Genomic DNA, 26,693 nt, shown 5'->3' with positions numbered 1-26,693 from the left:
GTAATCTCCAAAGGAAGTGTTGGATTTTTGGTGGTATGTGGAGCTTCCAAACAAGTTTCATCCAATCAAAATCAGGGTTTAGATCGTTATTTTCCTCAAAGATTCTCTTGTACCCTGACTTTGTGGTATATTCTCCTGAGGACTCAGGTAACCAGACTACTCGATCGCTTGGGGCTGAAACGCTTGTGATGAGTAGTCTGATGCTCTCCTCATAATGAGGTAAGTGTTGACGGATTTTCTGAAGGTCCCATTCGTTGGTGCCTGGCTCCAGAAGGTCTTGGACCATCAGATGCTGGTTGGAAAAGGTTGGAGGACCTATTGGCGCCATTGGTTTGGAGGTTGAGAGCCAGTTGTCTGACCAGACGCTGATATCGTGCCCATTCCCTACTACAAAACCTACTCCCTTATGTAAAACTTTCAGCCCGGCCAATATGCTTGTCCAGCCATGGGAAGACCCAGAGATTTCTTTACTCTCAAGAAAAGAACAATCAGGGAAGTACTTGCCTTTCAACACCTGAGCCAATAAAGAATTTGGCTTGGAGTGAATTCTCCAACTGAGTTTTGCCAGTAGAGAATCATTGTAGTCCTCAAGGTTTTTAAACCCCAAACCCCCCAAGAACTTTGGTCGCGCCATTGTGCTCCACGCAACCCACGCTATTTTTCTCTTATCAGGCGCACTATCCCACCAAAAGCGAGTGAGGATAGACTGGATCCTATTACAGAGGGAGATCGGGATCTTGAAGCTAGACATGGAGTGAGTAGGTAGGGAGGTGAGAACCGACTGCAGCATAACGTGCTTCCCTGCTCCAGAGAGGAAGCGTGTAGTCCAGGACTGAGACCTCTGTCTGATTTTATCCACTAGGCCTGTAAACACATCACGCTTTCTTCTACCAAAGGTTTCTGGTAAGCCTAGATACTTGCCCATTCCACCTTCCTGCTCTATACCTAGAGCTCGCTTGACTCTGTCCTTGATGTCCCCCGGGGTTCTAGAGGAGAAAGTTACTGTCGATTTGCTCAAGTTGATGCACTGCCCTGAGCTCTTCTCGTATCTGCGGAGAATTCCAGTCAGTGTCTCGCAGTTTCGCGCGTTAGTCTTGCAGAAGAACATGGTGTCATCAGCGAAGAGAAGGTGGTTGATGAAAGGGCTTTTCTTTGACACTTGAAGACCTTGGAGCCTACCACTCTCCTGGCTATTTTTGCACAGACCTGACAGCACTTCCGTGCAAAGAATAAAGAGAAAGGGAGAGAGTGGATCGCCTTGCCGTAGACCTCTCGCTGGTATAACTCTTCCCTGAGGAGCGCCGTTGATCAGAAAAGAGTAGGAGACAGTTGTGACACACTCCATGACCCAGTTTATCCAAATGTGCCCAAACCCCATTCTCTTCATCACCTCCTTCAAAAACCCCCACTCAATACGGTCGTAGGCCTTGCTCATGTCAGTTTTGATAACCATGGAACATCTCTTCTTCGCCTCTGATTTCTTGAGATAGTGTAGGGTTTCATGGGTTAACATCACATTGTCTCCTATAGCTCGACCCGGGACAAAGGCAGTTTGGTGCTGCGTGATCAGGTCCGGCAGAAGCCCTTGGAGCCTGGACGTCAGTATCTTTGCAATAATTTTGTAGCGAACGTTGCAAAGGGCTATCGGTCTATACTCCGCTGCAGACTTTGGAGCTGTTGTCTTCGGGATCAGACAGACGTGTGTCTCATTAAGCCGTGGGCTCATCTGTCCTGAAGTGAAGAAATTCCGTATTTCACGGTAAACATCAGGACCAAGTGTACTCCAGAATGACTGGTAAAATCCTGCTGAGAAGCCATCCACACCTGGTGCTTTGTCAGCATGAACTGCAAATATTGCTTTTCTTACTTCCTCTTCATTCGGAATGCAGCATAATTCTTCATTCATCTCAGTTGAAACGCAAGCTGCGATTGTCTCCTCCACCGTTTTGTAGTCGTCGCTTCCAGATGAAGAGAATAGATTCTGATAAAACTTTGCAAACACAGCTCCTATCTCCTCCTCTTCATGCACTGGGATTCCATCTTCATCTTCAATTGTTGTGATCCGGTTGACTGCTCTCCTTCCCTTTGTTACTGCGTGGAAGAAAGCGTTGTTCCTATCTCCTCCATGAAGCCACAAGACCCTACTCCTCTGCCTCCAAAATAATTCTTCCTCCTTATAGGCTTTAGTGAGGGCTTCCTTCAACAACTCGATCTTCTCTAAATTGGGGACTGAAGAGGAGAGTTCTTTCTCTAACTCTTCTTGATTCCCGATAATCTCTCGGGCATAGGCTTCCTTTTTCTCCTTGGACCACTTGATAATCTCATGCCTACAGCGACTGATTTTGATTTCAATCTCTTCTAAGGATTCCTTTGCCCATGCTTCTTCTATGACCTGTCTTGCTTCTATGTTGTCATTCAGTCTTCTGTCATATCTAAAAGGTCTTCTTTCCTTAGTCTTTGTGGTATCCAAGTAAGTTAGGAGTGGTCTATGGTCAGATCCCTCAAAGCGGAGGTAATTGCAACTGCTAGCCGGGAACAAGTCTCCCCACGCAACATTAGCTAGAGTACGGTCAAGCCTAGACCTGATGTAGTGCGTGTGTCTTGTGCCTCTCCAGGAAAGGTGATCTCCCGTATGCTTGATGTCCCATAACCCGTGCACTGAAACAAAGCTTCGAAATGGGATGAAAGATCCCTCGCATCTAAGTGGTCCGCCCACCTTTTCTGAATTATCAAGAATATCGTTGAAATCTCCTGAGATGGCCCAGGCTGAGACTCTGTTCAGACCTAGTGCCGAGATCTCTTCCCAAAAGTTTTCTCTATTCTCTTGTTGTGGCGCTCCATAGATGAATGTTATGTAGAAGGAGTTTCCTTTATGGTCGATCTGTGTATCGATGTAGTTAGGTGATGCCTTAAGGACTGTTAGATTCACATCAGCCTTCCACACTAGAGCGAGGCCTCCGCTAAGGCCCGTGGGTGGTATAGTGAAATGCTGGGAGTACTCAGAAGATTTTAGATTCTGTATTACAAAATCATCTTGGTTTTTTGTCTCCATAAAGTACAAAATGTCCGGGGCATGAACACGTTTCAGCTCCCGGATTCTTGGAACTGTCAAGTCACCTCCCAAACCTTGACAGTTCCAGCTTAAGAAAGCTAAGGAATCGGGTTTGGTGGATTTTGAAAATCCACCTTACCTCTAGTCGATCTCTTTGTATTCACTCTTGACGGTCCTGCATCATCCTTATTAAAAGGTAATTCTTGGATAGGTTCACTACGATCAACACATAATCTTTTGCGGGTCGAGGTTCTCGCTCTCGTCGCCATCTGTCTGGTGAACTTGGTACCTTGAAGGGGGCTTCTGTTTCCACGAGTTCTTGTAGTCCCTTTAACACTAGCTGGGGCTTTCCTTTTTGGTGGCTTTGTCTGTGAGGTCTTCTTGGGGCCTGGGTTCGAGGGATTGAGTTTCCTCTTAGTTCCCGAACCCGATCCCAGTCGTAGCGTGGCCGGGACTCGAGAATTTTGCAAGGTTCCTGATCCTGGGGAGATCAGAGTGCCTCGACCAGCCTCCGCCTCCATCAAAGGACTGAGATGTTCATTCTCTGCATAGTGGACCTCAACATCTTGGAGTCTTGCTAGGAGTGAGCTAGAGAGGCCTGTAGCTCTTGGGGGTATTTCTTCTGGAATCTCAATCCTCTCAAGAGCTGGGATTCTCGCTTCCTCTTGGTTAATGTCTTCTTCAATTCTTGCCAACGCAGGAATTCGTTCTCTTGTTCTGCTATTAACTTCATTATGATCCGGAATTGCCGGTACGTCCATCGCTTCTCTAGCAGGTCTCGGTGGTGGGGTTCTTGAGCTCTGAGTCCTCTGAATTGAGTTTTGGGCTCTCCTCTCCCCTTGGCTTCTATGACTTGGAGATACTCTTCTAACCGGGGAGTGGTTTCGTTGCGCTGGGAAGCTGTGATGGGAAGAGTGATCACGTACTTGGACTCCTTCTCTCCCATTGCGATGTTCTCCACTGTACCGACGTTCTTCTTCTCTAGAGTAGAAGGATCTTGATTTATCCTGAGAAGCATAGTGTCTTCTCTCAGGTTCCTGCAGGCGAGATTGTATCGATCTTTGGCTAAACCTCTGTTGGTCTCTGGAGTCAGCCTCTCTGTCTTTTGAACTCCTGGTACCTGATCTTCGAGAATCGTGTCTGCGCCTACTTTCATCCAACTTTCTCAGAGTGTTCTGTTGGCTGATGCCCTGGTTCCTCAGATCGATGGAGGTATTATCCCTGTTTAGAGGGCATGAATCCTTTTCGTGCCTGAGAGAGTAGCAGAGGAAGCAGTGCTTCTCAAGCTTTTCATATTCCAGATTAACCTTTATAATATCCCCCGAGGGCAATTCAATAGGTAGTCTCATTTCCAGTTTCTCAAGGCCATCTATGAGCACTCTGATTCTTCCACGGTCGACATCTTTATCCAAGATCGGACCTAACTCTTTACCAATGGCCATAACTGTATCCTCATGCCAGTAGTGGAGGGGAATACCATGGATTCTGATCCAAAAGGATATCTTACTTGGGAATGAGTTTGAGACCACAGGTTCCCATCTTTGGAGCAGGACCATCCAGCGTTTGTAGTGGTAAGGCCCCTTCTTGAGCACTGATTGGAGCGTTTCTTCGGAGGGAAATCTGATTTGAAAGAGGTCAGGTCCCAGCTCCCTTCCGGTTAGTCCTTCCACGTTCCAGAATTGTAGAAACCATTCTACTACCCATTGAGTCTTCTGCACTGCTGGGTTGGTGACTCTTCCTATCAGGGTGAGCTTGTTTTCTTCTATGAGTGCCGAGTTATCTCTGTTAGGGATTTGTACAGGCCTCCTTCTTTCTGGTCGCGTCTCGTTTGATGTCCATTTGCCTTTCTCCGCTCTAGAGTATCGGTGAGTCATGATAATCTCTGGAGGTCTTGTGTTTGGAGTAAACCTTTGTAGCTTCACTTGGATCTTTCCTGGAGCGTAGATCTATCCTCACTCTGAGGTAAGTAAGTAACTCTGCACTGCTGCAGTAAGTGTGACTCGTTGCTTTCTTTACTCTCTTACTTCGTTGCGGACCACGAACCACAGCTTGTTTGGAGAGGGAGATTTCCTTGTGTGGAGGCGGGAGGGGTTGCCTCTGTATTTGGCCACAGGGGAAGACAAGCCATGTCGGGATCTACAGATTGACCGAAGGATTTTTTAAACTGATGATTTTAGGTCATCGGAGTTATCTTTACGGTGGGAATCTGTTGTTTTTGCGTCGGAAGAAGAGGGAGAATGCGGTGAGGAGTCACTGTTCCGGGGTTAGGTGGACAGGCATTGGGACTCGTGTCTGAGAGAACGTGTCTTCCTTTTTTATTCCTCAGTTGGAAAGTCGTACCTTAATATACAAAATTCGTAGGGGGAGTTGGTATCGGTGCCCTTCTAAATTATATGATTGGTTGTGTTTATGCCAACACCTTTTTTTTAAAGTAAAACTTTCTTTTGGGGAAAATCACTTCTAGACCGATCTTTTGTTTATAAAATATTTTCCTTCAGTTACGCCTTAATTTGAGCATGCACTCTACGATCCATTGCCTTGAACTTCTTTTATATGATACGGAAACAATCGTTAACGGCTATTTTCTCTCTCCTGGCGACTTTCTAGGAGATTCCGCCGACACCGTGCATATTCCGTCAGCAGCGCACCGGCGCCTAATCCGGCGTCGTCTACTTGCAAATCTCGAAGCTATCACCCCTCCGAGGGCGATGAAGAAGAAGAAACCCAAGAAATCCAAATCCCCGGCCTCGAAATCGGCCTCGAAGACCTCTCCGTCGAAGGATTCCCCGGTCAAATCCGTGGACTACGATTCTGATTCTCCTCATTCTGAGTTTGTTTCCGACGCCCATAACGACATTCATGCCGATGTGGTTGCTCAACTTCCTCTGGTGAGTTCAGATCTGGATTCTCCGCCGGTTCCTCCATCAGACCAAGTTGTGATCGTTGATTCGTTGACAGATCCCTCCGGTAAGACAGAGGTCGACCTCCCAATAGTATCGTCTTCTGACAAGACAGTGATCGCTGACCCGTCGGCTGATCCATCTTCTGTTCAAGAGGTGATCCCAATGATTCTACTCGAGTCGAGCTCTGTGATTCAAACCACTTGCTCCTCGGTTCTGCCCTCGAATAGTCTTCAAACCACTAACGACGGCTCCCACCTTGAACCGGCGGTTCAAGCTCCCATTGCTGAAGCCGAGAAGAAATCCTCGTGCTCGCATCTTGCTGAGGCCTTAGACAACACTGTCACCCCCAGTGTCGTACCTGAAGAGGGTGTGGTTCCTTCTTATAAGGACAAGCTAATCAAACCAGTGCCCACGGCAACTTCGTCTGACACCTGGTGTGACCACGCCAAGGGTGTGGGTAAACGTCTGTCCAAAAAGGGTGAACCTTTCACGCTCCCATCGGGTGAAGCTTGTATCCAAATCCCTAACTCCGTTATTGAGAAGCATAGGAAGTCTTGGGAGCCGTTTGTGATCGGCCAGTTCTATTCAGATCCGCCCTCTCAAGGCACCTTGCATAATATAGTGAATGGAATATGGAGTAAGCAATATCGTGACATTGCGGTCTCCAAGATGGAAGGGTTCTCTTTTCTGTTCCGGATTCCTCACGCAGCAACAAGGAGCAGAGTGATTAAGCAAAAGCTCTGGCAAATAGAAGGCCAGACTATGTTTGTTGACAAGTGGGAGCCAGGAACTGTACCGGAGAAGCCTGAGCTCACTTCTGCCCCAATATGGCTCGAGCTGCGGAAAGTTCCATTTCAGTTCTTCAATGAAGATGGACTTGAGAGAATCGCAGGGTTGGTGGGGCATCCTAAGTTCCTTCATCCTACGACTGCAAATAAAACCAATCTTGAGGTGGCAAAGGTCTTCACCATTATTGATCCGAGGAAACCGCTCCCGGAAGCGGTAAATGTCCAATTCCAGTCTGGTGAAATAAGCAGAGTTCTGGTTTCCTGCCCCTGGATGCCACCGGTGTGTGAAACCTGTAAGGAAATTGGTCACATCTCCAAGCGGTGCCCACAACTCCCTAAGGCCTGCTCTTTATGTAAGTCTACGGAACATGCTAGTATAAATTGCCCGGCAAAATCCAAACAGGAGACGAGGGGAAGGAAAACTAGGCGAAGCAAGTCTAGAGGCAAACAAAAGTGGGTGGTGGCTGCCCCTCCAATCCCCAGTCAGCAGCAAGATCAGGCTGATAAGCTAGGTACTGATGGGATTTTGGTATCACACAAGGGCGATCCCCATATCCAGAATTGCCACCTTGAGCTCTCTCTTCAGACAAAACTGGGTACTAGAGAGGATAGAGCCGTGGGAGAATCCAGTGGAGCTCGGGCTACTCCCCCAGAAGCCACTCCCCACCTCAAAGCCGCATTGCAAAGAAGTGGATCCCGTACCTCTCATGCTTCCCACTCCGATGTGCAGCCTGATTCCTCTGACGTTGAATCATCTGATCCTGAGTTGGAAGAGGGGGAATTTAGTATGCACGAGCCTGACTTTGAGGTCGTGCGCCCCAGGAAGGTTTTTTCAGGTAGAAAGGGTAAGAGGGGCAGTGGCCCCAATATTAATTAATTATATATGTCGACTGACCTTTTTTGTTGGAATGTACGCGGTCTAAATAAACTAAATCACCGCAGCGGATTACGTAAATGGTATAGGAAGAATTATCCCCTTTTTGGTGGTCTCTTGGAGACACATGTTAAGCATTTGAAAATGAATAAGTTTGTTTCGGATTTATTTCCTGGGTGGTCTTCTGATGAAAACTATGGTTTTTCTCCTTTGGGGAAAATCTGGATCGTTTGGCACCCTTCTCTGATTGTTAATGTTGTTTTTAAGTCATTGCAGATGATCTGCGCTGAAGTCTCTTGGCCATCTGTTCCTTCAAAGATTTTCATCTCTGTGGTTTATGCTTCGAATGATGTTGATGAGCGCGAGGGCCTCTGGAGGGAGCTCTCTTCCCTGGCTATCTCTCTTGATCTGAACTCAAAGCCCTGGTTGATCCTTGGTGACTTCAACCAAATTAGGGACCCTTTGGAGCACTCAAAGCCGGTAACCTTGAATATGGATAAGAGGTGCAGAGACTTCAACCAATGCCTATCTGATATTGATGTTGAAGATCTCAACTTCCGGGGTTCAACATTCACTTGGTGGAATAAACGCAAGAATGCTCCAGTAGCTAAGAAGCTGGATCGTTGTCTAGTGAACGATGATTGGTACTTTCTGTTTCCATCATCAGTGGTATTTTTTGGTAGTCCGGACTTCTCTGATCACTCAGTAGCTTCTGTCTCCTTAGAGCCGACTCGTGCCAAGCTTAAAAAGCCATTTCGGTTCTACAACTTCCTCACGCTCAACCCTGAGTTCTTACCGATGATCTGCTCAAACTGGTTCTCCTTCAATGTCACGGGCTCTGCAATGTTTAGACTGTCAAGGAAACTTAAGCTGCTCAAGAAGTGTATCAGGGATTTCAGTCGCTGCAACTACTCTGGGATTGAAAAAAAGACGGCTCAGGCGCATGACAAGCTACTCCTCGCCCAGTCTGCAACATTAACTTTACCAAACTTGATCAATGCCGCTGCTGAGATCCAAGCCTACAAGGAATGGGAAGAACTTTCAAATGCTGAAGCGGCTTTTTTCTTCCAGCGCTGCAGCATTAAATGGCTGGCTCTCGGGGATGGTAATTCAAGGCTGTTCCACAGATATGCTGAGTCCAGACAGGCTGTTAACCACATCCACTTCCTGGTGGGAGACTCAGGAAACCGCATAGAGGATCAAATGGGCATTCAGCAGTTGTGTGTAGATTACTTCTCAAACCTCCTCGGAGGCCCGGTGTCTCACCCCCTGTTTCAACAAGCAGATCTCGACCTTCTATTTGATTTTAGGTGTACTGATGATCAAGCAGCGGTTTTTGAGAAGAAATTCACTCCAGAGGAAATTAGAAACGCCTTCTTCTCAATGCCCAAAAACAAGACGGGAGGACCTGACGGCTACTCTGCGGAATTCTTCATAGCAACGTGGTCGATTATTGGCCCGGAAGTAACTGATGCTATCTTAGAGTTCTTTGAGTCTGGCTGCCTCCTCAAGCAGTGGAACTCGGCTTCTCTTGTGCTCATCCCAAAGATCCCAAACGCCTCAAGCACCTCTGATTTCAGACCTATTTCATGCCTCAACACAGTCTATAAGGTTATATCTAAACTTCTGGCTTCAAGGCTGCTTGACATTCTACCACTCATGATCTCAAAGTCACAATCGGCGTTTCTTCCGGGGAGGCTCCTTGCGGAGAATGTTCTTCTCGCAACCGACCTAGTAAATGGCTACAACACTCAAACCTCCTCCCCCCGTGGTATGCTTAAAGTGGATTTGCGAAAGGCTTTCGATTGCCTTAGATGGGATTTTATCTTGGCCTCCCTCCGTGCACTAGCGATTCCGGAATCTTACATCAGCCTTATCTCCGAGTGTCTTACGACCGCGTCTTTCTCGGTCTGCGTTAATGGGGCTTCTGGTGGTTTCTTCAAGAGCACGAAAGGGATCCGGCAGGGAGATCCCTTATCACCTTATCTGTTCGTCCTTGCCATGGAAAGTCTATCTCGTCTACTAGCTGCGCGCTATGAATCAGGCCTTATAGGCTATCACCCGAAGACAGAGCAGCTGAAGATCTCTCACCTTATGTTCGCAGATGATGTGATGCTATTTTTTGATGGAAGTGGAAACAGCTTACATGGAATCTCTGAATGTCTGGATGATTTCGCTTCTTGGTCGGGCTTACAAATGAATATGTCCAAGACTGAGTTATTCACCTCGGGATTAGACCAACGTGAAACCGCAACCATGGCCTGTTATGGTTTCACCTCTGGTGCTCTCCCTATACGATATCTCGGGCTTCCCCTTATGGCGCGCAAGCTTAAAATCTCAGAGTACTCCCCGTTGATAAACAAGATCACCGCGAGGATGAGAGCATGGTCTGTCAAACTTTTATCTTTCGCTGGGCGCCTTCAGTTATTGAAAACAGTCATCTTTGGCACTGTAAACTTCTGGACCTCAGCATTCATGCTTCCCAAAGGCTGTATTAAGGCTATTGAATCCTTGTGTTCAAAGTTTCTTTGGTCTGGCAACTTAGACAAGAGGGGTATCGCAAAGGTTGACTGGCTAACTGTTTGCCTACCCAAAGAAGAAGGGGGTCTTGGCCTACGTAATTTGTTGGTGTGGAACCAGGTTCAGTGTCTTAAGTTCATATGGATTTTGCTATCTTCTACTACATCACTATGGGCGGATTGGCATAGAAACATCCACCTGTCGACGCGATCCTTTTGGACCTTAAGCCCCTCTCAATCGGACTCTTGGGTTTGGAAGCGACTGCTCAAGCTTCGCCCTCTGGCCGCTCAATTCTGCTTCTCTGTTTTGGGGAATGGCAAAAAGACTAGCTTCTGGTACGATACTTGGACTCCTTTCGGGCAACTTATCACCTACATTGGACCTGCGGGTCCGAGAGCGCTGAGAGTCCGTAAAGATGCACACGTCGCAGACACGATCAGAGAAGCCACTTGGTCCCTGCCTCATCCGAGATCCCAGCAGGAAGTGGACCTCCACACACACCTCACTACTATATCTCTGCCTTTAAACTCTGATATTGATGATGTTTATATTTGGATTGCTGGTGATTCCTCTTTGAATGTTTTCAGCTCGGCTGCAACATGGGAGGTGATGAGACCAAGGCAAGATGCAAAGGACTGGTTTGAGGTTGTATGGTTCAAAGGTGCTGTCCCAAAACTGGCCTTCAACATGTGGATAGCGAACGCGGACAGGTTACCTACAATGTCTAGACTGGCATCATGGGGCATTCCGGTCTCCCCTAACTGCGCTCTATGTTCATCATCATCTGTTGAAACGAGAGATCACCTAATGCTCTCCTGTCATTTTACTGCTAACATTTGGAGAGAGGTCTTCATCAGATGCCACCCGCCAAGAACAATGATCACGGATTGGGCAGAGCTCCTCTCTTGGATCCGAAGTCCAGTTTCCTCACCCCTTTCTCTGTTAAGGAAGATAGCTGTGCAGTCAGTTATTTACCATGTTTGGAAGCAGAGAAACAATATGGTCCACAACCAGAAATCAGTTACACCGTCTATTGTGTTTCAGGGTATAGACAGGGAGATCAGAAACATCATTTCCTCCAGGAGACACAACAAGCGCTTCAGGCCTCTCATGACCCTTTGGTTGAGATAAAACTAGATTAGCTTAGCTATCTTTTGTTGATGTTATTCCCTTTGTCCCATCTTGTTTTTATTCTTTTTTGCCAAGACGGTGCAGAACTAAGGTCTTTACTTTGTAAAATCTTTCTTTCATCTATGATATTTACAATTTAGCAAAAAAAAAAGAACTTCTTTTATATGAGGCGCAAATGCAAATACATACATAAATATGTTTGTATATATTCAGCTGATTTAAAATACGTATGGTATTTTTTTGGAGGATGATACGTAGAAGTGTTGGGGGTTCATTTCATACGCATGCGGTTGAGAAACTTGTATCAGCACTTAGCAAATAGAAAGATTGAGCTTGCTGCTCTTACGTCTTTGGTTTCATTTCTCTCAAATGAATAAATGATACTAATTAACATTGAAAAGTTATAAGAATTGACCTAATCCACGTTTTACCAAACAATGGATATAGCGAGTCAGCGACGCCTGCAACATTAGTTGTCACAATTTCACTGATAAAAAGGTAAAAGCTAGGAACCTTGAAAGCTACTAATAAAGCATACTCAAAATGTTTTTTTTTTCTTCTTCTTTTTGGATCAACACTCAAAATGTTTTATGAAAAACTATTGGGACACAAGTCTCTCCATCTCTCGCGTGTCGCAGTCGCCGTTAAAGCAAAAAGTCCATGCACAGCTACGAACCAATGAAAAAATAATCGTAAAGAAATATTATGCTCCGTTCCATAATTAACTACTAGTGGTTAAAATACCAAAATATTTCTGACGCAAAGAAAAGCGAAACAAATAAACATATTTGTTGTCAATATAATAACCTTCTTGTGTTTCGAAAAAAAAAAACCTTCTTCTTTTTTCTTTTGAACACAGTCAATATAATAACCTTCATAGGTGTATTTTTTTTTTTTTTTTTTTTTTTTTTTTTTTTTTTAACAGGAGGTTCAAAGGTGACCCGTAATCCGCACGTGGTTTCCGTTTGCCCAAAGGCCCGTAATCCGCACATGGTTTCCGATTGCCAACCATCTAATCCCCCTGGCCCGGAACCAGCCGGCACTAATACCCATTACCCAAGGACCCGGCACCAACGCCGCGATAACTTTAAACTTGGGGAGGGCGTAAAGCATTCCGTGGCCACAGGGGGTATTCGAACCCGGGTCCGTATTGGTGTGTTAACTACCTCAAGACCACTAGCCCACCACCCTGTGGTTTCCATAGGTGTATTTCTTCCGCTGGTTAATCTAACTTTTACACAAAATAATTTTCTTATACAATTTTTTTAATGAATGATTATCATGGTTGTTGTTTATATATAACCATCATCAAAATTAACATTTATATGCATACAAATCTACACAATATCATCTCTGTTTGTTAAGATTATAGCTTTCCATTAAAAAATAATTACAAATACAACGGGTATTGTGTCTTGGGTTCAAATTTTGATAAATCTAATAATTAAAATGACTATGGTGCTAATTTTTGTACACAGACATTGTTTTCATTTCCTGTCTGATTGAAGAAGTAGTTGATTGCTGATATTCGTTGGTTAAAAAAATCCAATAGAATTCCATGGATCCTTCTGTAGTGGATTAATAAGCATGCCAATCCCTAAACAGCTAATCCTATATCTATGGTCCTTTAAAATAACATTAAAGATTCTCAATTGCTCAATTAAGACACTAATCACCGCCACAATCTTTACGATTAAAACATTCAATGATAGAACACAACGTGGACGGTCCAGGAAACACTCACATGCAGTAAAAATTAGATATACTTTCCATAAATATAGATATGAAGCATAATTAAATACCCCATGTTGTTCACCCAACGGTTTTTTGCTGATTCATTTGCATTTCTCGAGGTCCAACCTGTCTCTTTGGTTTCTTCTGCATTCCGAAACACGATTAGAGCTTTAAGCACATGGTTAGCAACTAAACAAATCTTGTCATTAGCTCCTTAATTTAAGATTATAAATTTCCATAAATAGTATTCGGAAACGTGGCATGTCTATCAACTCCACAGGCGCCCCTAAAGACAGCTAAAAGAGGAGGTTTTTCTAGATTGCTCTTGGGTTTGGTCCAAGATTTGTGGGGTGTTATCTTTAAATGTATTATTATAAGAAAATTCTCATTATCAGTCTTAATTTATAGATATAATCTTTCTATATTTGCTCTTGCAGCTTTAAACGCGATCTTGTATGATTTTCATGGTGGTCCAAGGTAATACTTGGCACAACATGAAGCATGATGTTAATAAATTAGTAAAGCTTACCAAAGCACTAATACATCAATATGTATAATATTAGCTGCTGAAAATTAAAGTATATATTTTTCCCGACATTAACCAATTAGGTAAGATTTATGGAGTAGCTCTTAGTAACTACAATAAATAGTTAAATACCCAAAGTTTAATCAATTCAACATGTTGAAATACGTATCTTGTTTAACATTCTACCAGACTTTTAGTGAAGTCTAGAATCTCAAGTACTTATAACCAATAGATGCAATTTGACTTGCTGAGTCTACTAACTATTCTCCTACGTCCTAATCAACAAATGATATTTTCTTTCAAATTAACAATGTGATTGATAATTTTCATGCAACTCTTTTTCGAGATTGTAGGTAGGATGATATTAATTAGGTTAAATAGACTACATTAGTTTAATAGTACGCTTTCAAACACGTCAAAAGACACCATCGGATTAGCCGATTAATAAAGCAACCATCATATCAATTATAATTGCAATTATATATAGTTTTGTATATTGACGAACTATGCACTCATCATTCATATGCATAAATATGTTTATCCATCGAGAGATCAAAAACATATATATCTGCGCTAGTTTCTATAAAACAAAACTAAGGAAAAAAAAACGTCTCAATCTATCAAATAATGGCTCAGATAGATTGTGTATATATGGAGTGAATAAAAATGGATGCAGCAAAACGAAAGACCCAACTGAGAATGACACAAATCAATGGGCAAAAAGATGTAAATATTCTTTTTAATTTCTGTTTTGAAATCAACCTGGAAACCACACACGCATGTGAGCAATGGATGTTTTTTGTAACTTATGTGAGCAGTGAATGTTTTATAAATAAATTGAGAAGAATTTGAAAAATATTACGCACCCAAATAAAAAGTATACGGCGAATATTTATATGTTAATTAACTGTAAATTATTTCACACACGTAGTTTAGATGCTTCTTTCGATTCACACTAGGGAGAGAAAATTCAAACTAATCCGAATAAAAATACATGGCAAATGCAGAAGAAGTGAAACACCACCAACCTAATTGCTCAATCCTAAAATATAAATTATTTACTACACATGCTAGTTAGTTTCCATCACTATTTTAAGGTAGCAAAAACAATGATTAAACACATTCAAAATTGTTAGTTGTAGTTGGTTAATTAATCATATACAAAGGATGTCAAAAAAAAAAAACATTGACAAGCCCAATACGAATAAAACCCATATTAAAGGCTTATAATATCATAAACGGGCTAACAACTATAGAAAGCCCAATAAACAGTCTTAGTCATTAGACTCGTGTATGAATCCGACGACCTTAAAAGGCTTCTATTATATCATAAACGGGCTAATAACTATAAAGCCCAGTAAAAGGTCTTAGTCAGCTCGTGTGTGAAACCGAGCCCAACTTAAATATTGACCGTAAGATATACGGCGCCGTTATGGTTGACTTGACTATGATTCTGTGAGCTGTTAACTCTTCGCTTATTAATTTCAGGTGATTTATTTATTTATTTATTTATTTTAATTAATCGTTTGTCGGAAATGGGGAAAGGAGGCGGATGCGTTCCGAGCAAGAAGAAGAAGCCGTCGTCTCTCGCCACCACCGGAGACGATCACGGAACCGAGTACGAAGACGCCGTCAATGCTCCTCTCCCGATCGAGGACGAGCAAACGACGGCGACGACGGGAACAACGACGCCGGCGATCACAACCACGGCAACCACGGCCATCCCGCCGCCGCTGAAGATCTTCGTGGTGTTCTACTCGATGTACGGACACGTGGAGAGCTTGGCGAGGAGGATGAAGAAGGGAGTGGAGGGCGTGGAAGGAGTGGAGGCGTGTAAACTTAGAGAGAGTATTGTTGGAATCGTGTCTTATTCACATACGTAGTACAAAGGGTTATATACAACTCCACACAAGATCGTATATCGATCAGATCATATCTTCTAGTCCTTATCTTATAATGATACGCACTTATCTACTACATACGTTATCACAACCGACATAACAGCCTACCGGCCTTATCCGTACCAACCCATATCTAACACTCCCCCTCAAGTAGGAGAGTGCAAGTTGCGAACTCCTAACTTGGACAGTAGATAGTGAAATGCAGCACTCCCCAACGCTTTTGTCATAATGTCTGCGAGCTGCTCCGTCGTACGAACATATCTGGTGACTATCAATCGATCCTGCACAGCGTCCCGAACACTATGGCAATCAGCTTCGATATGCTTTGTTCTTTCGTGAAAAACAGGGTTCGCGGCAATGTACAATGCTGCCTTACTGTCGCAAAACAACTCCATTGGCATGTTATGTCTGATCCCCATGTCTGCCAGCAATCGTTTGAGCCACTTCATTTCTCTTAGCGCCGCAGCCATCGACCTGTACTCTGCCTCCGCCGATGAATGCGACACAGTATCTTGTTTCTTCGTCTTCCAAGAGATTGGTGAATCCCCAAGCAGCACGATGAAAGCCGACAAGGACCTGCGAGTGTTCGGGCAAGAAGCCCAGTCGGAGTCACAAAACGTTCGTACCCGAAGATCGCTCACCGCTTTCAACATAACGCCCTGTCCTGGACACCCTTTCAGATACTTCAGTATGCGCACTACAGCATCCCAATGAACCTCTCTTGGCTGATGCATTACTTGTGACAAGACATGAATAGAGTAACACAGTTCTGGACGTGTAATGGCAAGATACACAAGTCTACCAACATACCTCCGAAACCGTGCTGGATCTTTGTACAAAGGTCCCTTATCAGAGAGCAGCTTGTGATTCTGTTCCATGGGAGTAGTCACGGGCTTACAACCCAGTAAGCCAGCCTCTGCAATGATGTCAAGTGCATATTTCCTCTGCGACAAGAACATACCCTGCGGTCCTCTTGCTATCTCAATGCCGAGAAAATATTTCAGCTTCCCCAAATCTTTCATTTTGAAACACTGACTCAGATAAACCTTAAATTTCTCCAGCATTACCAGATCATTGCCTGCAATGACCAGATCATCGACATACACCAGCACTCTCAGCGACTTCCCATCCTTTATATATGTGAACAGCGAGTAGTCTGCATACGATTGTTTGAAACCAAAAGTTTTGAGCGCGCTAGTGAGCTTAGCAAACCAACAACGTGGTGCCTGCTTCAACCCATAAAGAGACTTCCTCAGCCGACACACCTTTGATGGATCATCTGTCTGAAAACCTTGAGGTAACTTCATATACACTTCCTCCTTCAAGTCACCGTGAAGAAAAGCGTTATGTACATCCATTTGATGTATCTCCCAATTCAAAGCCACCCCTACTTCCAACAAGGTTCTCACGGTAGTCAACTTAGCTACTGGTGCAAACGTCTCATCATAATCCACTCCCTCGGTTTGCTTATTACCACAGACGACCAAGCGTGACTTGTACCTCTCAACTGTCCCATCTGCATTGTATTTGATCTTGTGTATCCACTGGTTACTCAATGCCTTCTTCCCTTTCGGCAAGTCTACAACGTCCCACGTCCTTTCTCTTTCGAGTGCATCCACCTCACTAGACATTGCTTCTCTGAAGTGTGGGTCACGCATCGCTTCTTTGAAGCTTCTCGGCTCAATCCCTGCGGTTATAGCTGCAAGGAACACTTGGTGTTTCTCTGAGAAAACCGCATCAGAAACATAAGCCGATATTGGATGAGAGGTGTTGATACCTGGACCATTTGTAGAGGACGCTGATTGAAGCGGTGGTGGTGAGGGCGAGACAGGTTTATGTTTATCAGGAAGACATTGCGAGTTGTAGCAGATGTAGTCTTTCAACTTGACTGATGCCTGCGGTACTCGATGTCCTCTTCCAAGCTCCTGTACTGGCTCGGGTGCTGATGCTGCTTCAACAACTGGTTCTGGTTCCTCCGTAGGTACAGATTCTGAACTCACGACTTCAACATTCGTAGTTTCAGACACACCAGTGACTACAGGAGCAGCGACTCGAGCACCCCTTTCCTCAGAGGCTGGTACTTCTCTCGCAGCTTCTTGTGATTGACTCCCCCTGCAGTCCATCACTGCTCGCGCTGTTTCATAATCACCAAGATCAGCCTCCACGGCTACCGGAGTACTTGTGTGATCTGGTAACACGATCATGTTCTCCACGCTGTATGGAAAGGTTGCCTCACTGAACACTACATCTCGGGAGACAAACACCTCATGTGTTTCAAGATCATAGCACTTCCACCCACGCTTACCAAATGGATAACCCACGAATATGCACCGTCGACTACGCTCCTTAAACTTATCTTTATCTCGCAACATCTTATGGGCAAAACACAGACAGCCGAAGACTTTAATGTCTGTGTAAGATGGCGGCTTTCCATACAAGCACTCATAAGGCGATTTGCCATCGAGTAAGCTTGATGGAGTTCTATTGATAACATGCGCTGCAGCTAGCACACTCTCACCCCAAAACTTCACGGGCAAGTCTGCTTGAAACAACAGTGATCGCGAGACGTTGAGAATGTGACGATGCTTACGCTCGACTCTACCATTTTGTTGAGGCGTTGCAACGCATGAAGTCTGGTGTATTATACCATTCTCCACAAAATACTTGGACAGGCACATGAACTCAGTGCCGTTGTCGCTTCTGACCTTTTGCACCAGGCGTCCGAACTGTCTATGGACCAGTTTACAGAAGTTTGGCAGTACAGTCTTTACTTCGGATTTCTCGAGCAACAGATGGATCCAGACCGCTCTCGAAAAATCATCGACTATGGTTAAGAAGTAGACTGCCCCGCACGAAGATGGTTCGCGATACGGTCCCCACAAATCAACGTGTATTAACTCAAAAGGAACTGAAGCTTTATTAATACTCTCGGCAAAAACCCCTCGAGTCTGCTTTGATTTAAAACAAATTTCACAGCCTCCGAACTTGTCAGAACTGTTTAAAACACCAGATACAAAAGGCAAATTTCCTAAAACACCAAATGAGGGATGTCCCAATCTCCGATGCCACAAAGTCTTGTCTTCAGCAGCCTTAACTCTGTGCCCTCTTGCGATCGTGATATCCCGATAAACATAGACCCCGTCACGTTCCTCACCGGCTCCAATCAGGGTCCTCGTAAAACGGTCCTGTAAAATGCAGAGAGTGTCAGTAAAAATCGCAAAGCAACCAACTTGCTTAAGTAGTTTCGCGACTGAAAGCAGTGTGCAATTTAAATTTGGCACAAACAAAACATGAGACAAGGTAATAGTCTCAGACAATCGCAAAGAACCACTCATAGACGCAAACACCTGACTACCATCTGCAAAACTAACTGGACAGCTGACTACTGGTTTCAAATCAGTCAGCAACTTTTCATCACCAGTCATGTGATGCGAGGCTCCGGTGTCTAGGATCACCTCGCCCGTCTGTTTCTTACCATTGAGTTTATCCGGAATCGAGTGCGGTTTCTGCTGCTCCAAAAGCGCGGTCAACGACGCCCATTGCTCCGATGTAAGAGGTGACACACCTCCCCCTGAACCTTGAGCAGCATGAGCACGAGGTTGATTTCGTCCTCTGCCCCGGCCTTTTCCGCGACCACCACGATCTCCGTCACGACTGCGTTCGGTCCACCACTCCGGAAAACCGATGATCTGCCAGCAGTCCTTCTTCTCATGACCTGAGCGACCGCAATGTGAGCACACCACTGCTCCTCCACGGCCCCGCGCTGTCGTTGCAACGAGACCATTCATGACCGCAGTTTCCACTGTCGACTCAGCCTTCGCCACAAAGCTTACAGCTTCTTGTCGAGACTCCACACGAGACGATAACAGACGCCTCTCTTCTCTCACAACCCGCTGATACACTGAGTTGAGATCAGGAAGCGGCTCAAGCCCAATGATGTTAGTACACACATTACCGAACCGAGCATCATCGAGCCCCATCAGAAACGCGTGGACCTTTTCTTCTTCGTAATCCTGAGCGATCTTCTCTGAAGCGCCACACGTACACGCATGAAGTGGTTTGTAACTCAACAGCTCCTCCCACCTCAGAGTCAAGCGCCCAAAATATTCCATCACACTCGCACCATTCTGCTTGCAGGCTGCCAACTCCGCCTTCAGCTGATGTACTCGTACCGCATTGCCCACGGAGAACCTTCTCTTCAGATCATTCCACATCTTGTACGCGTCTGTCGTGAAGGTCACCGTTGATCTGACTGTGGGCGAGATCGACGCCCTGATCCAACCCACAATCATTGAATTGACCGTCTTCCACATCTCTGCTTCTGTGGGATTAACCTTTTCATCAGGCATCACCAACGACCCGTCAATGAAACCCGTTTTGCGCTTAGCACGAAGCGCATTCTCTAGCTCCGACGACCACTCTGCGTAGTTCTCTCCTGTCAACTGGACTGGAGAGATCGATGTGCCTGGGTTATCAGACGTTGCTAGGAAATACGGCGAGAACATTTTGTTATTGATCTCGTGACCGCCACCGGCGACTGTTGCCACATCTTTACTCATACTTTCTCTCTAGAAATTTTGATCTTCACTCAAGCTCTGATACCATGTAAACTTAGAGAGAGTATTGTTGGAATCGTGTCTTATTCACATACGTAGTACAAAGGGTTATATACAACTCCACACAAGATCGTATATCGATCAGATCATATCTTCTAGTCCTTATCTTATAATGATACGCACTTATCTACTACATACGTTATCACAACCGACATAACAGCCTACCGGCCTTATCCGTACCAACCCATATCTAACAAGGCGAGGCTGTACAGAGTGCCGGAGACGCTTTCCGAGGAGGTCGTGGAGCAGATGAAGGCGCCGGGGAAGGATACGGAGGTTCCGGAGATAACGGCGGGGGAGCTGGCGGAGGCGGATGGGTTTCTGTTTGGGTTTCCGACGAGGTACGGGTGTATGGCGGCGCAGATGAAGGCTTTCTTTGACTCGACGGGGCAGCTGTGGAAGGAGCAGAAGCTCGCCGGGAAGCCAGCTGGGTTCTTTGTGAGTACGGGGACTCAAGGAGGTGGCCAAGAGACCACTGCGTAAGCTTTACAGTTTTGCTGCTTTATTGCATTGACTTTGAAACTTAAGTAGTTGACTTTGGAGTACATATTCAGTTCCTGACATCAAAGCTTTGTCTCTTGGTTGAGTTATCATGTGAAATAAATGTAGCATTAGACATAAAAACATATGAACTTTATGTTTCACCTGAAAAAGTTGTTGTGGTCAGGACTTTTATCTAAGTACAGTTTAGTTTGTAGCCTATTGTTGGAATTGCTTGCTTCTTTAATTACATTGTTCACTTTTAAGGGGAATCTATTAGATGTGTAGTTTCACAACTCAATTGGATTGGCATCTCGCCACTATTGAATAGCATAGGATTGTGAAATGAAGCTTATTACATTTGAGTCTTATAAAGATCCATTGAGCTCAAGTTCTGTGGAATCTACTCGCTTTCTTTTTTTGGTCAATTGTCTTCTGTGGTAGTTTGGTTCATTTTTACACAAAATATATCTTTGCAATTTCTTCCTGTACTAATGACCTAACAAAGTAAATATAGACAAACATATAACAATGTGGAATCTCTGAAACAGATATACAGTTTATTGTCCTCTATTCTGCATTTTTAGTGTGAATATCTGAAACATTAGCTGATTCCATGAGGTGTTTGTTTTGCAGATGGACAGCAATCACACAGCTGGTGCACCACGGGATGCTATTCGTCCCCATAGGCTACACATTTGGAGCAGGAATGTTCAAGATGGACTCGATCCGTGGAGGTTCACCTTATGGAGCGGGTGTGTTCGCTGGTGATGGGTCAAGAGAAGCTACGGAAACAGAACTAGCTCTTGCTGAACATCAAGGAAACTACATGGCTACAATAGTCAAGAGACTTGCACAACCTTAAAACAAAACAAAAAGTCCCATATAATTACTTCTTTATTTTTTTCCTCTTTTATTCAATTTCTCAAGCTAAATAATCATATCAAAAATATTCCTTTTTCATCATTACTGTCTCTTGATTATATTGTACGCTCTTTTAACAAAACAAAAATATAAAAAAAAATACATATTTGTAAAATTTAAAATTGCTATAATGTAGGGAAAAAAATATACGGTTTGTGTTTAATTGCGTCAGCCATTTGGATTCTCCTAAGAAGACGTGAAAGCTGTTTATAAGTACTTTATAATCCATCTCTCAAGTCAAACCACCTCTGCATCTGTGGTGATTGGGACATTGAACATCTGAACAGAACCGAACACCATCATGTCTGAGATTCTCTCTTCCTTGAGGTCACTAATGGCCTCCCACTCTCCTCCTCTTGATGCTTTGGTTGTTCCTTCCGAAGACTATCACCAGGTTCATGATCTGATCTTTGAATTCATGTTTTAGTAGATTTGATCCAACAAAGTTTCGATATCTATTCTTTATTTTTTTGTTTAATCGGATTGTGTTTTTATCTGAGTTCTAGAGCGAGTATGTTTCTGCTCGAGACAAACGCCGCGAGTTCGTGTCTGGATTCACTGGAAGTGCAGGTTTGTGTTCTGTTTTTTTTTTCTGTAACCTCATTAAATCGTTAATTGAATCTTTAATCGTTAATCACCACATATAATTGATTAATAGGTTTGGCACTAATCACGAAGAACGAAGCAAGGCTTTGGACAGATGGACGCTACTTCTTGCAAGCAACCCAACAGCTTAGCAACGAGTGGACACTAATGCGTATGGGAGAAGATCCTCTCGTTGAAGCTTGGATGTCTGATGTAAGCAACTCATCACACGCTCAATAAGATGTTTCTTTAATTTTTTTTTGTGTTCATTGAATTTTTTTTTTTGGGTTTTGGACAAATGTAGAATCTATCTGAAGAAGCAAACATAGGTGTTGATCCATGGTGTGTCTCCGTAGACACTGCCAACAGATGGAACAAGTCCTTTGCCAAGAAGAATCAGAAACTCATTCCGACAACAACTGATCTTGTCGACGAGGTTTGGCAAAACCGCCCACCTTCTCAGACGAGTCCCCTCGCTGTTCATCCCTTGGAGTTTGCTGGCCGCTCTGTTCCCGATAAACTCGAAGAGCTGAGGTCAAAGCTCAAGCAAGAGAGCGCTCGTGGTTACGTCATCGCTGCTCTCGACGAGGTTGCGTGGCTATACAACATCCGTGGAACCGATGTTGCTTACTGTCCCGTTGCTCACGCCTTTGCTATTGTTACAACCGACTCTGCGTTCCTCTATGTTGACAAGAAGAAAGTATCTGATGAGGTTAGTGAGTACTTCAAAGGGCTTGGTGTAGAGGTCAGAGAGTACACAGATGTGATCTCGGACGTGGCATTGCTTGCTTCTGATAGACTCTTTTCATCGTTCTCCTCTAAAAGTACAAAGGACATGGAGGTTGATTCTGATTGGTTATGGGTGGATCCTGCTAAGTGCTGCTATGCACTTTATTCAAAATTGGATGCTGATAAGGTCCTCTTGCAACCATCTCCGTTATCACTCCCAAAAGCCTTAAAGGTAATAATGAATACTTGACTTCTTAAACGTGTTACATTCTATTCAGGGCCCTGAGATTTTGGACGCCGTTGACAATATATTAAAGACTTCAATAGTTTGGGGATCTAATTTTTTTTTTTTTTTTACAAATTTGAGTGTCTATATACTGTATATATATAATTTTTTTAAAAAAAATTTGGGGGCATGACCTGGTTGTATTAATATATTGCTTCTGCTCTTTTATGCGTAGAACCCTGTTGAGCTAGATGGGCTCAAGAAGGCACATGTGCGTGACGGTGCAGCTGTTGTCCAGTACCTTGTGTGGCTCGATCAACAGATGCAGGAGCTCTATGGAGCGTCTGGATACTTTATGGAAGCGGAGTCTAACAAGAAGAAACCAACTAGTGAGACCGCTAAGCTTACTGAATTGACTGTGAGCGATAAGCTTGAAAGTCTTCGAGCTGCCAAAGAGGTAATGTGTTTTTTTTTTACATTATTAACATCATTTATTTACTGTGGAGGTATCTTTAATAATATAACGTTTGTTGTTCATGTGGTTTGCAGCATTTTAGAGGTTTAAGCTTTCCTACTATATCATCTGTTGGTTCAAACGCTGCGATTATTCATTATTCACCAGAGCCTGGTGCTTGTGCCGAGATGGACCCTGACCAAATCTACTTATGCGATTCAGGAGCACAGGTTTATATCAGATTCTTGCTATAAGCTTCACTTATTTTTCTCTTAACATACTCATTTTTATTGATGTTTTTTGGAGTCAAGTATCTGGATGGGACAACTGATATAACAAGAACGGTTCACTTTGGAAAACCTTCAGCTCATGAAAAGGACTGCTACACTGCGGTATGAAGTTGTAACGTTCTTAATTATTTGTAATAACACAATGGTCTAATATATGATTAATGGGATTGCATCTTATTAGGTGTTCAAGGGTCATGTTGCACTCGGAAATGCTCGGTTTCCTAAAGGAACAAGCGGTATAGTCTATGATCACAAAATCACTTTTATTTTGACTATTTGACATGTTATATTTTCTTAATTGGCTATTAATCTGAAATTACAGGGTATACACTTGATATTCTTGCTAGAGCTCCTTTGTGGAAGTACGGCTTGGATTATCGACATGGTACTGGTCATGGAGTTGGCTCTTACCTTTTCGTTCATGAAGGCAAGTGATAAGAACCCTCTTTCTTATATTGTATCTTAATGATAACTATTTGAAATATCAACTAACTTTCTGTGGAAGTCATGTTGTTGGGATGATTATGCAGGACCTCACCAAGTTAGTTTCAGACCTCATGCTAGGAACGTTCCTCTTCAAGCTTCCATGACTGTAACTGATGGTTTGTATGCAATAAAAGCTTGTTATTGATCTTCCTCTTTTAATTAACGTCATATTCGAAATAAAACTTGGTTTTATTTTTTAATCTTATGCAGAGCCTGGTTATTATGAAGATGGGAACTTTGGTATTAGGCTAGAGAATGTTCTTGTGGTCAATGATGCTGAAACCGAATTTAACTTTGGGGACAAGGGTTACTTGCAGTTCGAGCATATCACTTGGGTACTTACTTACTTACATTCCTGTTATCAACATACATATCTGAGTAACTATCTCTCTTTCTCTCTCGCTAGGCACCCTATCAAGTGAAACTTATCAATCTAGAGCAGTTGACACAAGAAGAGATCGAATGGTTAAACACTTACCATTTGAAATGCAAGGACATTTTGGCTCCGTTCATGAACCAAACCGAAATGGAATGGCTCAAGAAAGCTACTGAACCTGTAAGTGTACTTGTTTGAATCAAGAGATGTCTCTCTTTAGATGTTTATCAATGACTTATTCATTCTCTGTTCAGACAAAGATTATTTGCCTTAATTTTCAGACATTCACAAAATAAAAGGCTCATGTTTCTTGAACACATGTCTTGGCTGACATTACGTTTATTGCTTTGTTATTAGAAAATATTGATTTATTTGCTAATTAGTTTTGAGTGAAGTAAGCAGCCTGAGGCGTTGAGAGCTTCATAACAGCTTCCTCTTCAGTTCCTTAACATTCTCCTTCATCTCTTTGCCTTCTTCTTCATCCATCACTCTCTTCACCATCTCAGCTATCTCTTCTTTCTTCTGCTCTGAGTACAAAGGCCAAGCTACCATCAGCCGTTCACTATACTCTCCAAAACAGAGTTCCATCCACAGTGACACACAAACTCTCCAGCTTTTTTATGTACAAGAACCTCCTCTTGCGGGGCTCATGTCCGAGTCACCAAACATACATCCATGGTCCGGTCTACACATTAGAACTGGCGAGGTACCTGCATTAGAACATCATATGGTTCTCAAAACACATTCTACACAAGAAACAAAACATTAACATCTAGTAATAGGGTCGAGACTCGTTTAAAATTGTGATAAATGTCTCAGTCTCGTTTACAACAACAAGAAGTTTACAAATAATATTTCAAAACACATTCTTAAATGTTTACAAGGAACACATTCTTAAACCATATGCTGATTCTTAGAACAATTTACTACAACAAAACTTTACTAGTAGTCTAGTAATTTCTCAAAACACATTCAACAAGAGCAATAAATTGTATTATCACTACTCTTTCAAAAAAAAAAAAAAGACGTGTGGATATCTGCTTTGGCTTTGAAGACTAGAAAGTCTTGAATTCAAATTTTAATAGTAAACTTAATTTTAATATGATCACCAAAATCTACGCAAGAGTCAAGCATGAATTCTAAACTGATATATGAAAAGCAAAAGGCAGAACTGAAAACTGAGTGATAGTTACCTCTCGATGGTCCATGAATGGCTCTGGCGAGAATATATTCAGATGGGTGGAAGACGATTATCGTAGGCAGCAACATTTGTGTTAACTTCCTGAATCCAGTGTCACTAAAGATGATTGTCATTGATTCATTACAAGGTTTAACTCAGACCAGAAGACGAGTTACATGTCATCACCAATCCGTCTCCTTAGGAGACATCCCGTTTTTACAATTCGCCATGCAACGATCATTATCTGAGCGCGTTGCTGCAATAACATATATGTGTGTATGTGACTGAGCTCATACTTCACAGTTCATGTACATCAGGAAATACAAAGAAGGAAGCAGGAAACTTTGCAGACTGAACGCGCAGTCATTGCTGGTTAAAAAGGTCTGCCAAAAACAACCCAAACAGATTTATACTATTTTCCAAAGGATAACCAAATTTGAACTGAAATACAAAGAGGAGAGAGACATGAACTCAAGCTACAAAGCAAGTACAAAATCATGAATCTAACATGAGCTATGCGTGTTACAAGCTCAAAGGCATAACACGCATAAACAAGTGTAAACAGTGTAAGGAATAATTACATACTTAAATTGACGGTAAATGAGAGAAAACGTATAGAAGTTTGAAGTCAATGTTTTGTGAATTAGGAGAAAACTATTCGTAGTAGTGTTATTTATAGAGAGAAAGAGACATGGAAACAGAGCGTTTTGAGCCGTTGGTTACAAGCAAAGAGGTCAAAACTAGGGTTTCCCAAAGTATATGGTTCCAAGGCCTATTTACATTTAATAAAAAGTCATTCCCAGCTTCAAATGATACATCGAAGCTTTTCAAGACGAGTTTTATTGCCTTCCCAAGAGATGTTTTCTCATTTTGTGTATATAACGGATACTTTGTAGTTAATGTAGCGTGGAGAAAATT

At 43.3% G+C, this 26,693-nt stretch overlaps 3 protein-coding genes across 3 annotated transcripts; all 3 read left to right on the top strand.

Moving 5' to 3' along the window:
• The first annotated feature begins 5,760 nt into the window (after positions 1-5,760).
• Positions 5,761-11,268, top strand: LOC106417474. Its single transcript, XM_048735120.1, has 2 exons — positions 5,761-7,569; positions 7,894-11,268. Exons 1-2 carry the CDS (start codon positions 5,761-5,763, stop codon positions 11,266-11,268), a joined length of 5,184 nt encoding a protein of 1,727 aa, XP_048591077.1.
• Positions 11,269-14,842: 3,574 nt separating this feature from the next.
• LOC125608242 (probable NAD(P)H dehydrogenase (quinone) FQR1-like 2) lies at positions 14,843-21,491 on the top strand. Its single transcript, XM_048778237.1, has 3 exons — positions 14,843-15,357; positions 20,244-20,524; positions 21,162-21,491. Exons 1-3 carry the CDS (start codon positions 15,064-15,066, stop codon positions 21,388-21,390), a joined length of 804 nt encoding a protein of 267 aa, XP_048634194.1. The 5' UTR covers positions 14,843-15,063; the 3' UTR covers positions 21,391-21,491.
• A 110-nt stretch (positions 21,492-21,601) lies between these two features.
• Positions 21,602-24,914, top strand: LOC106441785 (aminopeptidase P1). The gene is made up of 12 exons (XM_013883581.3): positions 21,602-21,843; positions 21,956-22,019; positions 22,108-22,247; positions 22,339-22,995; positions 23,225-23,446; positions 23,539-23,673; positions 23,755-23,835; positions 23,915-23,969; positions 24,056-24,160; positions 24,264-24,335; positions 24,430-24,554; positions 24,626-24,914. The coding sequence occupies exons 1-12, from the start codon at positions 21,751-21,753 to the stop codon at positions 24,791-24,793; spliced, it is 1,917 nt and encodes a 638-aa protein (XP_013739035.2). The 5' UTR covers positions 21,602-21,750; the 3' UTR covers positions 24,794-24,914.
• The last annotated feature ends 1,779 nt before the right edge of the window (positions 24,915-26,693 follow it).

The sequence above is a fragment of the Brassica napus genome, chromosome A1 (assembly GCF_020379485.1).
Source record: "Brassica napus cultivar Da-Ae chromosome A1, Da-Ae, whole genome shotgun sequence".
In the NCBI taxonomy this organism is placed as follows: Eukaryota; Viridiplantae; Streptophyta; class Magnoliopsida; order Brassicales; family Brassicaceae; genus Brassica; species Brassica napus.
The sequence above is the reverse complement of the archived record's forward strand: the minus strand, read 5'-3'. Positions and strand labels throughout refer to the sequence as shown.

Coding starts and splice junctions, on each gene's coding strand:
- LOC106441785 (XM_013883581.3), top strand. CDS start 21,751: ATGTCTGAGATTCTCTCTTCCTTGAGGTCACTAATGGCCTCCCACTCT. Junction 22,248..22,338: donor TTGAAGCTTGGATGTCTGAT/GTAAGCAACTCA, acceptor GGACAAATGTAG/AATCTATCTGAAGAAGCAAA. Junction 24,161..24,263: donor TTACCTTTTCGTTCATGAAG/GCAAGTGATAAG, acceptor ATGATTATGCAG/GACCTCACCAAGTTAGTTTC.
- LOC125608242 (XM_048778237.1), top strand. CDS start 15,064: ATGGGGAAAGGAGGCGGATGCGTTCCGAGCAAGAAGAAGAAGCCGTCG. Junction 15,358..20,243: donor AGGGCGTGGAAGGAGTGGAG/GCGTGTAAACTT, acceptor ATATCTAACAAG/GCGAGGCTGTACAGAGTGCC. Junction 20,525..21,161: donor GGTGGCCAAGAGACCACTGC/GTAAGCTTTACA, acceptor TTTGTTTTGCAG/ATGGACAGCAATCACACAGC.
- LOC106417474 (XM_048735120.1), top strand. CDS start 5,761: ATGAAGAAGAAGAAACCCAAGAAATCCAAATCCCCGGCCTCGAAATCG. Junction 7,570..7,893: donor AGGTCGTGCGCCCCAGGAAG/GTTTTTTCAGGT, acceptor AAGTCATTGCAG/ATGATCTGCGCTGAAGTCTC.